This window comes from Chrysochloris asiatica, unplaced genomic scaffold (assembly GCF_000296735.1).
Source record: "Chrysochloris asiatica unplaced genomic scaffold, ChrAsi1.0 scaffold00041, whole genome shotgun sequence".
Lineage (NCBI taxonomy): Eukaryota > Metazoa > Chordata > Mammalia > Afrosoricida > Chrysochloridae > Chrysochloris > Chrysochloris asiatica.
In genome coordinates this window covers 1,206,452-1,222,043 of record NW_006408559.1, presented here as the reverse complement: position 1 = coordinate 1,222,043, position 15,592 = coordinate 1,206,452, and the positions used below count along the sequence as shown (strand labels likewise).

The 15,592-nt window shown below is 40.3% G+C and overlaps 1 protein-coding gene across 2 annotated transcripts in view; it reads right to left on the bottom strand.

Moving 5' to 3' along the window:
- The window catches only part of CALU (calumenin), a 23,168-nt gene extending 9,443 nt beyond the window's left edge, over positions 1-13,725 (bottom strand). The window contains exons 1-4 of one of the 2 annotated variants that reach the window (XM_006861109.1): positions 13,496-13,725; positions 8,300-8,493; positions 3,335-3,501; positions 2,616-2,676 (exon numbers count right to left, since the gene is read on the bottom strand). In XM_006861109.1, the coding sequence (XP_006861171.1) occupies positions 2,616-2,676; positions 3,335-3,501; positions 8,300-8,493; positions 13,496-13,716 (643 nt within the window). In that variant the 5' untranslated portion in view covers positions 13,717-13,725. Of the gene's footprint in view, positions 1-2,615; positions 2,677-3,334; positions 3,502-8,032; positions 8,227-8,299; positions 8,494-13,495 lie in introns of both variants that reach the window. The other variant, XM_006861110.1, reaches the window with a different exon arrangement.
- Between the last annotated feature and the right edge of the window lie 1,867 nt (positions 13,726-15,592).

The window sequence follows — 15,592 nt, the reverse complement described above, 5'->3', positions numbered from 1 at the left end:
CTCGGAAACCCTATACAGGGTCGCTATGGGTCGGAACCGACTTGATGGCACATAACAACAACAACAACAAGATGCACCTGTGGCCCTAATGATTTTGTCCTGTCTCCTCTTTCACAAATGTCCTTCTCCTGATTGACAAAGGCATGTGACAATGGTTAGGGAATTATTCATTTTTATTTGTTATTGAGATATGTTTTATATTTTCTTAGAGATAAATCTGTTTGGGAAGAAGTACAGCTGGATTGCTCCTTAGGAACGTCATCAATGATGAGACATCATCTCTTATACTTGTGGACATGCTATCATGAAGAATTCACCCCTGGAGACCAAGTAGAGGATCAACAAAAGAGAGGAAGCCCCCCAGTGAGATGGATGGACACAGTGGCAGCAATAATGGGCTCAAACAGAACAACTGTGAGGACGGAACAGGACTGGGCAGTGTCTGCTCTGTCATAGGGTTACTATAGTTGGAACGGACACACCTAACAACAACAGAGATGCATAATTAAGTGTTACAGAAGAAATGAGATGATTGGGGTTTACTTCAAAATAATCAAGAAAGTGGATGTGGATGAAGAAGGACTGGCTGTGGATTGATGGCTGTTGGAATGAGGCATAGGTACAGGATATATTTATTCTGTCTAATTTTGTGTATTTTGGCAATGTTCTATTGGAAAAACCCCCAGAGAATTAAACAGTATAACTGAAGGCTTATTATAGGTAGTTTCTAACTTATGATGTAATCTGGTTATAAAGAACTCCAATTCTACCCAACTGTTTTTTAAAACGATTTCTGTGTTGGTTTTTATTTTTTTAAATGTATGCATATATTGATATGTATGTATAAGTTTGAGTATGTTTCAATCTCCAAAGATGATGATGACTGTTATTATAAAAATACTGACAAGAAGAAGCAGTAACAAAGAAAACAAAGAAAGTGAGGTATTTGATTACCTCAGACCTGGCTTACAGTGGAGTTGTAGGAATGGAACCCTGATGATTCCACACAGAAAGCTCATTCTGGAAAAAGCCCGCATCTTCCATTACTCATTTCCCCTTCTCTAAAAAGCTCCAAATACCTCAATGAGTCTAAGAAGAGGAGGATGATAAATGCTGTTTTAAATTCTCAAAGAATATTAGGAAGTCCAGTGGAATTACTCTAGAAAAATAATTCTAGAAACTCTAGAAAAGAAACAGCATATAATTACATAAAATTCTTAGTAACAAATGGGATAAGTAACGTATTGTGGGGGTTGCAACTAATGACAAGTAACAAAACGTATATTATAGAATATAAAACTGATTTGCTCTGTAAACCTTTACCCAACTCACAATAAAAAGTAACAACAACAAAAGATTCTGAGTAACAGAATGACTTGGTCAATGCGGCTGAAATACCAGGTAAGACAGGCCTAGGGCTCTAAGTATCCCTTTCCAGGCTTAAAAGAACTATTTCAGGTAATTGTATCAGAAATCTAAAAAAAAAAAAAAAAAAAAAAACCTATCTAATGAATCACAAAACCAATGGCACACTACAATAAGTTCCTGTGAGTAAAAGAACATGAAATATAAAAATACCCACTAATTTCCAAAATGGCATGACATTTCTAACTATAGTCTGAATGTCTTTCATCTCTTCCTCTTTGTTGGTGTTAAGAGCTGTTGAGTTGGTTCCAACCCACAGTAACCCAGTATAGGGTTTTCAAGGAGTGGCTGGTGACCTTGAACCACCGACCTTGCAGTTCAAACTGACTTTGTAGTCCAATGCATTAACCCATAGCACCACACCAGGATTTTTATTTCCATCACAGTAAGCAAGGGGCTCTGGTAGTGTAGTGGTTATGGACCGGGTTGCTAACCTCCAAGTCAGTAGTTCGAGACTACCAATGGCTTCACGAGAGAAAGATGAGGCTTTCTGCTCCCATAAAGAATTACAGCCTCAAAAACCCTATTTAGGGTCACTAAGAGTTGGAACTGATTCCACGGCATCGGCACTTAACTACCACCACCACAGAAAGTGTGAGACGATTCTCTCATCTACTTGGTAAGGGAGGTTCTAGAGTAATGAGAAACACTTCAGACTTACTCATGGGGATTAAAAACACTTTTATTTGGGGGAAATCATTCTTGAAAGTGAAGAAAAACAAAAACCCAGACAATGTGAAGGGAAAATGGCAGATAGGAGTGACTTAAAAAAACAAAAGAAAACTAGTCAGAAACAAAAACTGAGCAGAACACAATGAAAAAGACAAGGTTTGGAGAGTGATCAGGAATTCCTGTCACTGTGATCTAGCTTTTCCGGGCTTTCTTAATGCAAACCTAGGCTCCTGGCATTTCTCTGCTGCCCACTCTACAAGGTATCCAGGAAACACTGTATCTGTGCTGTCCAATAGAGAAGCCACAGGTAACATGGGGCAATGAGACCCTGAAATGTGGCAGGTCCAAATAGAGATGTGTTGTATGTGTAAATTAGACTTTAAAAGATTAAGCATTTTTTTTTTAAGATTAACTATTTCTACATATTTTATTAGTTACATGCTAAAGTAAAATTTTGAACACATCTTCAAATGCTTCTCAGCTTCTCCCAAGAGAAACACTAAAAACAAGAGACTCACCAATATACTCTTCTAGGTCAATGAAACCATCAGCATTCTTATCAATGTCCTCCATTGTCTCCTAACCAGAAGGAACAAGAAGAGGTTACTAAAGTTAGTCTCTGAGAGAGTTTGCCACAAAGAATAAGAATGTGGCAACTCTTTTTAGGCAAGTATTTATCAGATGCATTGAACAAGGGAAAAAAAAAAAAAGTGTACAGCTGGTTAAGCCATAGGAAATTGCTACTTTCCTAGCTGAACAATAGTAAAGTGTTAACAATTTCAACCTAAAATAACCACCAGTCTTCTGAGAGGAACCCCATACCAAACTAACCCATCAAGTCCATGGTCAAGCGAAAGTCACACTAACAGGAGATGTGGCCAGTGAGTTCGTCTACAGTTCTAGTCTAGGTTACAGCTTTCCATGAGAATTCTTCCGTATTCCCACTCAGTAACCAATGGTCACAGGGGACTGTAAATAAACAGGATTCCCTCATGTTTACAATATGAAGCCATTAATGAAGAGGCCAATTATCAGATGGAAAGCATTAAATGTGCTCTGTGGAAAAGGGTGAGGCTCTTAAGAAATTACTTGCTCAAGGTCACAAAAAGCAGAGGGACAGAGCTGGGACTCTGCATTGCAAAGTCATTCTTCCAAAGACCCGGGAAAGGTGAAGAGGAAAGATATTGTAAGCAAAAGAAAAGACTTCCATTCCTGTTTGACACTCATTTTCACCCACCTGCACGACAATGTCTTTCATGTAGTCGTACTCCTCAGGGTGCAGGAAAGCTGTGAACTCCTCCTTGGTGGCAATGAGGTCTCCATCCTTGTCTGCCATCTTAAACCTCCGCTCATCTCTAACCATCATCTGTTTATAGTTAAACCCATCATCCGGATCTGGATCATCTAGGCAACAAAAACACAGATCAGATAGGTCAGATCTTAAGAGACTCTCAACAAAACATGAAAGGTGTTGGCAGGTGAATCAATTTGTTTTCTAAGAAAGATAAACTAAGAAAAGAGATAATCATTTAAAGTAAATGATTTAAAAATTCATTATAATTAGGTTTTAATTTACTCTTGTCTCTGGAGATTTTTAAACAGGGACGAATTAGGTTCAATGTCAATGTCCACTGAGTTATTTTTATGTGACTTGTATGATGCTGGCAGGTCCTACCTCAGCTCTGCAATAATATCTACCTGAGTTTGCATTCTGCAGCTTTCTTTGCATATGTTCTCCAGCTGAGGAGGCAGGGACAGAATATTCTAGTTTTGCTTGTTCCAAAGCAATCTTCAGGAAAGCCAGTTCATCCTTGCTCCCAAAGGGAAGGAGGATTCACTGTCACTGTAGCAAGTGACTTGGCTATTCTGTTAGAGAATGAGCACACACCACACTGAACCATGTTCACATTTGTTATCTCTTCTACTTTCCTATTAAATCTTCCCAACATGTAGCTTCATCTATGTCAAATCCAACACAAAACTATGTTCTTAACAGTGCAGTTTTGACGTTAAGCACGTTACAGTTACATCGTAGATCTGCAACCTCCCTGTTTCCAATGTCATTATGTCATGGGTTGTAGAGCACACCTACGTTGACACTGAACGTGTGCGGCCTAGTCGGATACTATTCTCTAATAATAATTTGGGCTTTTTGAATCCATCCATTTGTTGCAAGTCACTATAGTTCCTTAAATCTTAAGAGTTTCTCCAACAGCAGTGGTTCAGGTTAGCAGTTGATTCAAAGTCCCGTGGCCATGTCCCATCCCTTGAGAGGTGGCTGGCACTCTGCTGGGGCCAGGAAGAGCTACTTCTTGATTATGCAGGTTAAAACTGGAACAGTAGAGATATGCCATTTTCAAATGAAACTCCAGTAATCAGATCTCAGAGTCAGGACCAAGTGGAACATTTTTATCATTGAACATGGGGCCCTGCCTCCTGGCTTGTATAATCTAATATGTAGTGTTTCACTGTATTTGGTCATAAGGATGCTAGAGGGTTAGGGTTTGCCAATTTACATCTGGGAGACAGTGGTGGTTCTGAAGTCATTAGTGTTTGAATTTGAATCCTAACTACCAATTCCTAGCTGTGTGACTTTGGGCAAATAACTGTGGCACAGTCTCTTCATCTATAAAATGGGGGTAATGTTGTTGTGTGCTGTTGAGTTGGTTCCAACTCATAGCAACCCTATATACAGTTTCTGAGGAGCAACTGGTGTGTTTGAACTGCTGACCTTGCAGTGAGCAGTCCAGTGCTCATCCTATAGTGCTACAGCAGGACTCTGGGAAAGTTAACAGTGTTCGCCTTATAGGATTGTTGTGAGGCTTAAATGAGATAGTAAATCTAAGTGCTTAGAACAGTGTCTGACATAAATCAGTCAGGTTCCCATCAGGTCACTAGATACAAAGGCCTTCAATTCTGTGTTATGGTAGTGTGAATTCAAGCAACAGAACATTAGCACTTTGAAGGGTCACACTTTTTGCTTCAGCCAATCTAGAATATCTGCCATGAGTTAAAGGCGCTGTTGTTTTCCCATTTATGTAAAATTCTAGAAAATGCAAACTAATCTAGAGTTACAGGGAGTAGATCAAGGACGGGGCAAGGGGCGGGTGAGAGCAGACTTCTTGGGGTGAAGACCATATTCATTATGGAGACTGTAGTGATGACCTCATGGATTATCTATGTCCAAACTCACCAGTTGTACAAATGAAATACGCAGTTTACTGCGTATCAGTTAGTTGTACCTCAGTGAAGTTGTTTAAAAAAAGAAAAAGAAACATTATATAACAACAAACAGAACGAGGACCTTTCCATTGTTTTAAGATGTTCAACTACACAGGTGCCAATTATCTGCTTTCTATGCAGGACTTCAAAGACTGAAGTTTAGTTTCTTTTCCCTAAAAAGCTTGAATCCATTAACTGTAGAAAAGGAGCAAAAATACCTTTTCAACTTGAGTTGCTGTGTCGGCTAAATCAGGTAACAGATGTAAAGACAATTTGAAAAGTAAAAGGCAGCACATTAAAGGTCAGACATTATTGTTCCCACAACATACTGATCAGATGAAAAAAGAGATGGCATTCGTTTGCTACAGAGAACCATAGGCCCCTGAGTAACCCACGACACCGCTGACCTGTGATACTGTAGTCCAACTCTTCCATACTTTTAAGCAGAGTTTGGTTCTGCTCTTTAAAACCAGTACATTATTCTGAGAGTTAAAAAGCAGTTTGGAACTTCATTAAAGAAATAAAAATAAAACTTTAGAGAAATAAAGGCTGACTCAATAGGAAATAGGTTACACTGTTGCCGAGAGCCGTCGAGGTGGTTCTGACACATAGCGATGCACTATAGGGCTTCCAAGGTGGGTTTGCAGCACTGATCTTGTGGTTAGTAGTCTAGTGCTTATCCCACAGCACCACTCCACGACTCCATGTTAAACTAGCTCCTGGTAAATGTGAAATGAAGTTTCATTCTTGATGGAATGTAAAAAATTTAGTAAGACAGCATATTGAATCATGAGGTCTTGGGGCCCTATATGAGCCTGTACACTCTAACCATAATCCCTTGGAGACAGAGAATCGAAGGAAATCACCACCTTGTTCAGATACTAAGCCATCTCTTAAAAAAAGTTTTGGTATCAACTCTATAATAACATGACTAAGAAAAACAGTCGAAGGCAAGACTCGATTCTTAGTTAAGTGCCTCCCCTCTTTGGGGCAACATGGTCACTGCACTCAAGTAGCCCGAGAGTAACATGCTCACAAGTTACTTGCAGAGTAAACTTCCATGCCTCTCACACTCCTTGGAGGCCCTATTTAATCTGAACCTGTTCACTGCCCCAGCCCCTATACGTAGTTTCAGGTAGGTGCTTGAGCTAGGCAGAATGGATCATGGTCTTTCCTATTTTAACTGTGGCAAAAACAATGTTAATGCTATTCCTCTTTTGAAAAGCTGATTCACTGAGGCAGATTTTAATTAATAATCAAGATGATTTATACCTCAACTCAAACTTGAGTCAAGAACGTACACAAAAACCTTCTCTGAGCCAACTCCTCACACCCCGAGCACTGTCCAGGGAAAGCTGCCTTATAAAGACATGGCTTGTCCTGCCAGCCCTTTCGTTTAGGCAGTCTCACTCAGAAATGCACATTCCTTTGAATCATCTGCCCTGTGAGGCAACAGGGCTGTTCAGAGATTTTTATGCATATAATCCTACACAGATTTTAAGATTCGTTCTGGGCAGCATGTAAGCATCTAGGCCAGCAATGAAATTTATTAGCACATCATTTTGTTTAGATCACCCATAGTCGACCCTTGGCTTTAAGTTGATTCTTAATTCCAAATAAATCAGGAGGGCGGGGCTTAAGCCCGAGACAGCAGCCCTGCTGCCTCCCAGTGGCTCTGACTTTAAACACACATGTTCTTAATTGGAGGAAGGCTCTGTTTGGTTCTTGGCGAAGTGTCAAGCATTGAGAGAGCTCTACTTTAGTCTTAGGAATGAGAACAAGCTTGATACAGAAATAAAGCTCTTCAGAAATGCAGGGGGTGCTGTCATGATCTCGGACAGCTGGCCGTCCAGTGGGGGAGCAGACCACCGCACACAAGCAGTCAGCCAGAGGTGGAGAGTCCGCATGAATCCAGGAATGTGCCTCGCTTCCATGGTAAGAATGTCAAAAGTCCTATTTATACATTCTTGTTTCATAGTGTATGTATCCCAGTACAGTAGAGGGATAAGCCTAACAGAAACACCCTGGGCCATTAGCTCGGTAAGATCACCAACCAGTCAGTCTTCTAAGGAAAAGAAAATTACCAACAGGTGGTCCAAGCACACAAGCCACCAAACCAACACAATGCAATCAAAGTGACATTTATTTGCCTTGAAATATTTGTGAAACAGGCTGGTAGACTCATGTGCCAGAGAAAACAAATGGGAAATTTTGGATTCCAACCCTTAGTAAATAGACACTGACTGAGATAGCGAAGTGAGCTGACTTGACCTTTACATTTAATTAAGGCAAGGCAGTTATTTCCCTCTCACTCTCACTACTCAGAAAGGAATTGAATTCATTTAAATTTTAAGCCCAACACTTTCATGCCACCACATCAAGAGACATCTCAAAGCCTCTTGCTAGGTCTTACTGAATCTAGTGTAGGCTTTTAAAGATTGATTCCAAAAAGCATATCTATGAGGGGCAAAAAGGAAAAACGAAAACCCAGTAAAATACAGCTGAAATCCTAAAGCTGTAGAAGATGCAACACTTCAGAAAACCAAAATTCAAAATCACATGGTATACAAATTGAAATAAAAGCACGGGAATCAGCTCAGTATTCGACTATTTAAGGTAAGTACATTTCTTCCTTTCCTTCCCCCGTGTGACCCATTTGTTTCTTTGACTCAAGACCATGGTCTTTGCCAGGCGTGGACATCTCGCCCCTTACCCAGGTAAGTGCCATAAGTCACGTTTCTGTACTCATTCCAGGAGATTAAGCCGTCTTGATTCATATCAAACTCCTGCCATTGGGTTTCAACATTGTCATATATGTATTTCTTCTGCGCGTGATTAATCCAGGATTTCAGCTCCCCCTCCGTCACAAACCCATCTTTATCCGCGTCTATTTTATCTACAATCATTCTACAAGACAAAACAGTTACGTTTCAAGGTGCCGGCTCCATAAGGCTTTTTCCCCCAGGTACAAGGGACCTACCTAAAACGTAGCCGTAGGTGGCATTTTTATACTCCTCCCAGGAAACGAGGCCGTCCTCATTGAGGTCATGCCCCTTCCACTGCCGCTCTACATCCTCGTAAATCCAGCGCTTTTGGGCAAACTTAATCCAGTCTTTGAGCTCATCCACAGTGACAAACCCGTCCTTGTCGCCATCTATTTTACTTACAATCTTTCTGTAGAAAATGCAGAGAAATCCAGCAAGAGGTTAAGAGAACACAAGGCTCTTGACTTAGCCATGTGCATGCTGTAACCACAGGTACTGCTCAGGGCAAAAGCATTAGAAATTTTTAAAAAATTCAAAATCGCCTTAAAATGAAACTGGCAAGCAAGACAATGCAAATGTTCTTTCAAGTGGCCAGGGACTGGTCTATGACAGGCCACCTAGGTAGTGCAGGCTCCATCCATGCACGCCTGGTACACCTGGGCCTAAGAGTAAACTCCTCCTATTAGAGGTGGGTTTCAGCCCATGGTCAGAGTTCACTGTAGTGACTAGTTCCAGCTGGATTCTCCACTCTGGCACAAATACTATGGAAGCTGTTTCATTTTCCTTTATTGCTTTTAGAAGAGAATGCCAATTCATCAGTAAATAGTCACAATCACTGACGTGATTTTCTAAAAATTCATAATACTTAAATTAAACTTTAAAAAAAGGCAAAACTTGTTGAATGGAAAACAAATTTGCTCTGTGAACTTTACCCGAAGTGTAATAAAAATATAAATACAATGAAATTTTTTTTAACACTTTAAAAACATAGATATAAGAAACCGTTCTGGAATCACATATCTCATGGCAAGATTACTTGGAACAACAACAACAAAGGCCAGCAAAGGCAGGAGGATGCTTATTTAAAAACTTGTGAGTACTTTATAATACATGGAAATGCTGAGCTGGATTTTTACATATGAGCATGTAACAGAGAACTCAGGAAATGATGTGGTGAGAACGTATTGATTATCAGAATGTTAATAAGCTGAGAGGGTTAGCGTGCAGATGATAACGCAGAACAAGACAGCTACCGTACCAATACAAGTGCCAGACATACTATATACATTTACGTACTCTCCCTTTAGGAGTGTCTTTCTTTGAAATCTGTTCTCTTAATTTCAAAATATGGGCCTGATATAACCCCCTAGAACCAATTCAGAAAAGCGAAAACCACTTCTGAACTGTCAATCATACAAGTGGCCTGGTTCAGAACAGCAACTTTAAATCCAAACTTTCAAATTTCCATCGTGGCATTCTCCTATGCTCTGTGAAGTTGTAATATGAAAAGACTGTCATTTGGTAGCAGATAATGCCTCTCTCCTAGTTTGTGTCCACTTTATGACTCTAGCACGAGACAGTGACTAGAGCCAGAGTGCTAGTGGCACTGACAAGAGTCCACCCTGATAATGCCGAGGTTTCCGCCGTAATGTCCCCTTACCTAAATCTCTGACTAGTATTTTCCTTCAAAAAAATGTGTGCGTTGGTAGCTCTGGCTCTAACATGCGAGCAGAAAAGGTAAAACAGTAAGGAGGCATCTCCTGAGTGCCCTTCTCCAGCCACACGCCATAAGGACTTTTTGTGTGGTAAATTTAACCTTATAGTGTAACAATATAAACAAATTACATGATACCAGTATTAAAAATATCTGCACTTTCTATAACAGGATCCAGATTGTGCCTAAATGGTATTGGCTACCACAGTGCCACTGTATAATTAAGGAAAAAAGAAGCCCTCCCATCCTCAATTTTCTCAACTATTTCTCCACTCTCATAAATAGTCTAAAGAGGAGAGCCCAGAACTAAAAGGGCATATGACTGGCTCAATATGGGATTTCATAATGAATGTGGCCAAAGGCCATTCTACGTATTCCAACAGAAATATCACAAATGCTTTCATCAGGGATCGACTTTCTGTAAAGGGACATAGTAAATATTTTGGGCTTAGTGGGACACGTGATCTGTGGCATATTGTTCTTTAAAAAAAAAGCCACCTTCTTCTTTTGCTGGTCATCCAGCCTGCAGGAAGTTGTGATGTTCACTGGAAGTGGCCAAGTCCTATTTTAAGCATGGAGCTCAAAACACTGATTTCTTAAGGCCTGTGTAAGCACTGATGTTTATTCTGAGGGCGACAGGGAAATTTATGGATGGAATTGTTGTTAAGTGCTGTCAAGTCGATTCTGACTCACAGTGACTCTGTATAGGGTTTCCAGGGACTGGCTGGTGAGCTTGAACCACCAACCAGGAGGTTCAATCTGACTTTGCAGCCCAGTGCATTAACCCACAGCACCACATCAGATGTCACTAAATGAACATTGGGGACTACTAGTGCAGTGCTATAGGATCAGCACTGCAATGTGAACCATGAGGTCAGCAGTTCAATCCCATTAGCTGTTCTTTGGAAACCCTATATAGGGTCACAATGAGTAGGTACTGCCTCGACAGCACTTAACAACATCTGGGCCTGGTGTGGTCCTGTAGGATAAATACGAGCAAGGTTGGCAGTTCAAAACTACCAGCCACTCCTAGGAAACCCTATACAGGGTCATTATAAGCTAAAACTGCCTTGATGGCACTTAATAACAACAGCAAATGAGCATTTACTCAACGGTAGACACAATGTACTTAGTGGACCTTGGTTATTTCTCCTACATTTCTCTACCTTTCCAGTGGGATAAAGCAAAGCCTTCTGTTTTAATAAGAATCTATGTCAATAGGTGGGCTCCAGGAGGGTGCAGAAAACAATGACAATTTCAGCAAGAAAACTGTATCATGTTCTTATGTCTGCACGTCTTTGAGTGGCATCCTTAGCTCTCACTACACTCCAAAGGGGCTGAGCATGTGACTGACTATACAACCAAGTATCTCAGAGAGAGAGGGCTCCTTTTTGTAAAGCATCACCACCTCAAAACAAAGAAATATTCATATGAAGGACAGAGAAATGAAAATTCAGTATATTTGGACTACTTTGGTTTGTGTGTGTGTGTGTGTTGTGGGGAATGACAATACACATAGGAAAAAATGTCTGATTGGGCAACAATATTTACTAATCAGAAAAGGGAATTGAAAATTGGGTATAAAATTTATTTACAGAAATTCTTCCTTTGGTCTTTTAACTTTATCACTGAGTATCTGAAAATAGTAAAACTCTGCAAACTACAAGTATAAACCCTAATCTTATCTCAATTTTCTGCCTTTCACACAGAAGGAAAAATCAGCCATTCCCAACTCCTGGTGTATAATCATCTGCTAAAACAATATTAAAGAATGCCATGGTGAGTAAGTAGAAACCAGTTTGCATGGGAGTCTCGCTTCTAACAATATGTCCTTGTATAAACTAGGGCGATTTGTTACTATCTCCAAAATTTGGGAAAAGCAAACAGTACTTAGTTCATTGCTACATTTCGGGAAAAACATGATTTTTGTCATCTTATTCTAATCAAATTTAGGATCTGCTGCTCATGTGTTGAGTTTTTGATATTTACTGAATGACAAAAAAGGAACATTTTCTCTTTACTGAGAACTACTGGCAGAGCCATTCCATTACCAGCAAAGAGCCAAGAGCTCCTCATTCAAGTACCATCTACCCTAAATGACAACCGAGAAATTCTGTTAAGAGTTAAGTGCAGACCCCAAAATGGGCTGGACATGCATAAAATTAAGAGGCGCGACCTGAAGGCTGAAACAGCTGCCTGCATCCCTCTTCTCAGCCTGGAATGTTAGCATAGTTAAAGTAAGAGAGAACATAAGCTCTGAAAGTTAGAAAAGCAACTGAATGCAAGACTCAGTCTTTAATACTGTTATTAAAGTCTCTATATTTACATTCAAATGTTTGGGGAATGTTGCTCATTCTACATAGCAAAGTCTTTTCATTATTTCTGCCATATCAAAGAATTAAAATTGGGTTAATGTGCTGGACTGTAAAGTCGGTTTGATCTGTAAGGCTGGTGGTTCAAGCTTACCAGCCGCTCCTCGGAAATCCTATACATGGTTGCTATGGGTTGGAACCGACTTGATGGCACTAAACAACAATACTCACCTGCTAGCAGAGAAGCCACTGAAAGAATAAAACTTTTCCAAAGCCTTTCTCCAAACCAACCTAGTCACGGTGTCTTAGAAGCGCAGGACAGCTGGGCATTACTGCGCCTGAAGGCGAACATTGTGCAACTGTCCAAACAAATCACTTGAACACAGCTCAGTAAATTGTCCAAAGGTTCTTAGTGGAGGACACATTTTTCATGAAACTGATCTGTTTATCCTTAAAAATCAAGGTTTTGACAAAACCAAGAGATGCCCTCAGAACCCCAGGTTAGAACAATCAACTGGGACTTGATCATTCTTTCAGACTGTTGTCAGTTGCCATTGAGCAGATACTGACTCATGGCGACCCGAAATGTACAGAGTAGAACCTCTCCACCAACTAGATGGCACTTTAACAATAACAAGAAACTAGGGTTTCAAGGCTGTGATCTTTCAGAAGAAAATTACCAAGTCTTACTTCTAAGGCATCTTTGGGTGGGTTTGGTTAGTAATTTAGCATTTAAACATTAGTGTCATCCAGGGACTCCTCATTTTTATTAATAATCAGGGGGAGAGGAGCTACCTGTTGAAATACAGAGCCTGACCCTGGGCCAGCTGTTATTAAAACAGCAACTCTCACTCTGACATTAAGACTGTTGCTTGTACAGTCTCCTAAAAGGCAAGGTTTGTTCATTAATTAAGCAAATACATGAGAATGAATGCAAAAGGGTCAGGAACATGCTGGGAAATCATAAACTTTATAGAAATTATCCTGGGGGCCAATTTGCCATTTATTAGCCACAAAAAGACTTGGATTGGGTAATAATCAATAGGGAACAGATCGTTTTTAATAATTAACAGCAGCAGAGATGATAAATCTCACTCTGTCATGTTCTTTTGGGATCAAGATAATCCCAGCAGTCAAGTTGGGTCTTGTGGTGCTTTGTACTTTATGCAAAATGACTTTGCTTTGTAGACTGAGGTGCGAATTGTTACCCAATGGCAAAATGTTATGAAAGCAGGCTACCAATTACATTGTTAGCAATTCTGTGGTTAGCTTTCAGAAGATTCAGTTCATCACAGCTCAGCTGAGCAACTGAGCAGGAAGAGGTAAAAAGACTCTTGATAAAGAATGTACTACCCTAACCAGCCCCCTGCGACATAGCACCTTACCCAAGCCTTTCTTTGCTCTCTTCTGGCGTCAGCTGATCAAAGGTCTTTGCTTCTTCAGCACCCAGAAAAGCATCATGGTCATAATCAAAACTCTGAGCGTCATTGTGAACCTTGTCGCTGAGCTGAGGCTCATGGTGTACCCGGTCCTTCTTTTCTGTGGGCTTGCTTAAGGCAAAGGCTGTGCACAGGGACAGGCACATGAGAAATTGCCGCAGGTCCATGACAGTCAGATCTGAAAAAACATGAGGCAGTATGCTTCATATTTAAACCAAAACTTAAAAGCTAAATTTGATGTACAAATATCTATGCAAGTCATTTATATTTTCCCCCAATATTATTTCATCTATACAAAGATTATAGCCTATGGAACTCTATGGGCAGTTCTACCGTCCTGGAGTAGCTAAGAATGGGAACTGACTCAATGGCCCACAATAATAACAATATAAATTAGCATAGAATATCAAGACTCTCCAGTAATTACCTGGAAAAACTGCTACCACTTTATCTGCCTGTGTGCTGACTGAAAATTTGGTCAAAACGCCCACTTACTAAGTAGTCTCTCTTCATAAAACACCATAGCAGAACTTTAATCCATTCACCCAAGTTCATAAAACTTAAAAGTGGAAGGACCAGAATTAAAAATCCAGACCTGCTGACTTCTAATCTTTCACTCTATACTTCACATCAGTGGTTTGGTCTGCTAATCCAAACTAAATGTTAGCAGAAAACAGGTATTAAACAACTTTTCTTAATGGAATTTAAGGTTGACTTCCCGCATCTACAGCATTAAATGCTTCTCCAGAGATGATGATGACTATGAGATTAGGAATCACTGAAAACAGCAGCAGTTTCACTGGCCTATAGGCACCAAAGTGACCTCCCATTTAGGTAGTATGCAGGCTCAGCCTCAAACCACCGTCAAAGATCAAAACATTCAGACGGTCAGAGATGACAAATGCATTACCATTCTATATAGTAGTGTTTCCTAAACTTGTCTGCTCATAAGAACCACCAGGAGTCCTTACAAATACGGATTCCCAGGTTCTACTCCATACATATGTCAGATGGATCTTGGCTGAATGCAGAGGCTACCAGAAAGATGTTTACGTGTGTTTTACTGACTATACAAAGGTATCGACTGTGTAAACCATCATAACAAACACTGTTTAGAATGGGAATTTCAGAATATTGAACTGTGCTCATGCAGAATCTCTGTAGAGATTCTCTACAGACTAAGAGGCAGTCGTTAGAACAAGGAGACATACTGTTGTTGTTAGGTGCCATCAAGGTGATACCATCTCACAGTGACCCTATACACAACAGAACAAAACACTGCCTGATCCTTCGCCAATCTCACCATCGTTGCTACATTTGAGCCCATCGCTTCTTCCACTGGGCCAATCCATCTCATTGGGGGTCTTCCTCTTTTTTCTCTGACCCTCCATTTACCACACAGTGGTGTAGTGGTTATGAATTGTGCTGCAAGCCTCAGGATCAGCAGTTCAAAACTACCAGCTGTTCCGTGGGAGAAAGATGAGTCTTTCTGATCCCATAAAGATTCACAGCCTTGGAAATCGTATACAGGGCCGCTATGAGTCAGAACCGACTCCACGGCACATAACAACAACAATCTTTCTCCAGAGACTAGATCTTCCTGTCAATATGTCCAAAGTATGAGAGACGAAGTCTATCCATCCTGGCTTCCAACGAGCATTCCAACACAGTGGTTTGCTCTTTTGGCAGTCATTGATACTTTCAATATGCCCCTCCAACACCGTAACTCAAATGCATCAATTCTTCTATGGTCTTCCTTATTCACTGTCCAATTTTCGCAGGTATATGAAGTTACTAAAAATACCATGGCTTGGGTAAGGCACAGCTTAGTCCTCAAACTGACATCTATGCTCTTCAACACTTTAAAGAGGTCTTGTGCAGCATATTTGCCTAATGAATGTAATGTCTTTTGATTTCTTGACTGCTGCTTCCATGAGTATTGATGGCTGATCCAACGAAAATGAAGTTTTCAATAATTTCAATCTTTTCTCCATTTATATGGATGTTCTTTATTGGTCCAGTGTGAGGGTTTTTTGTTGTTGT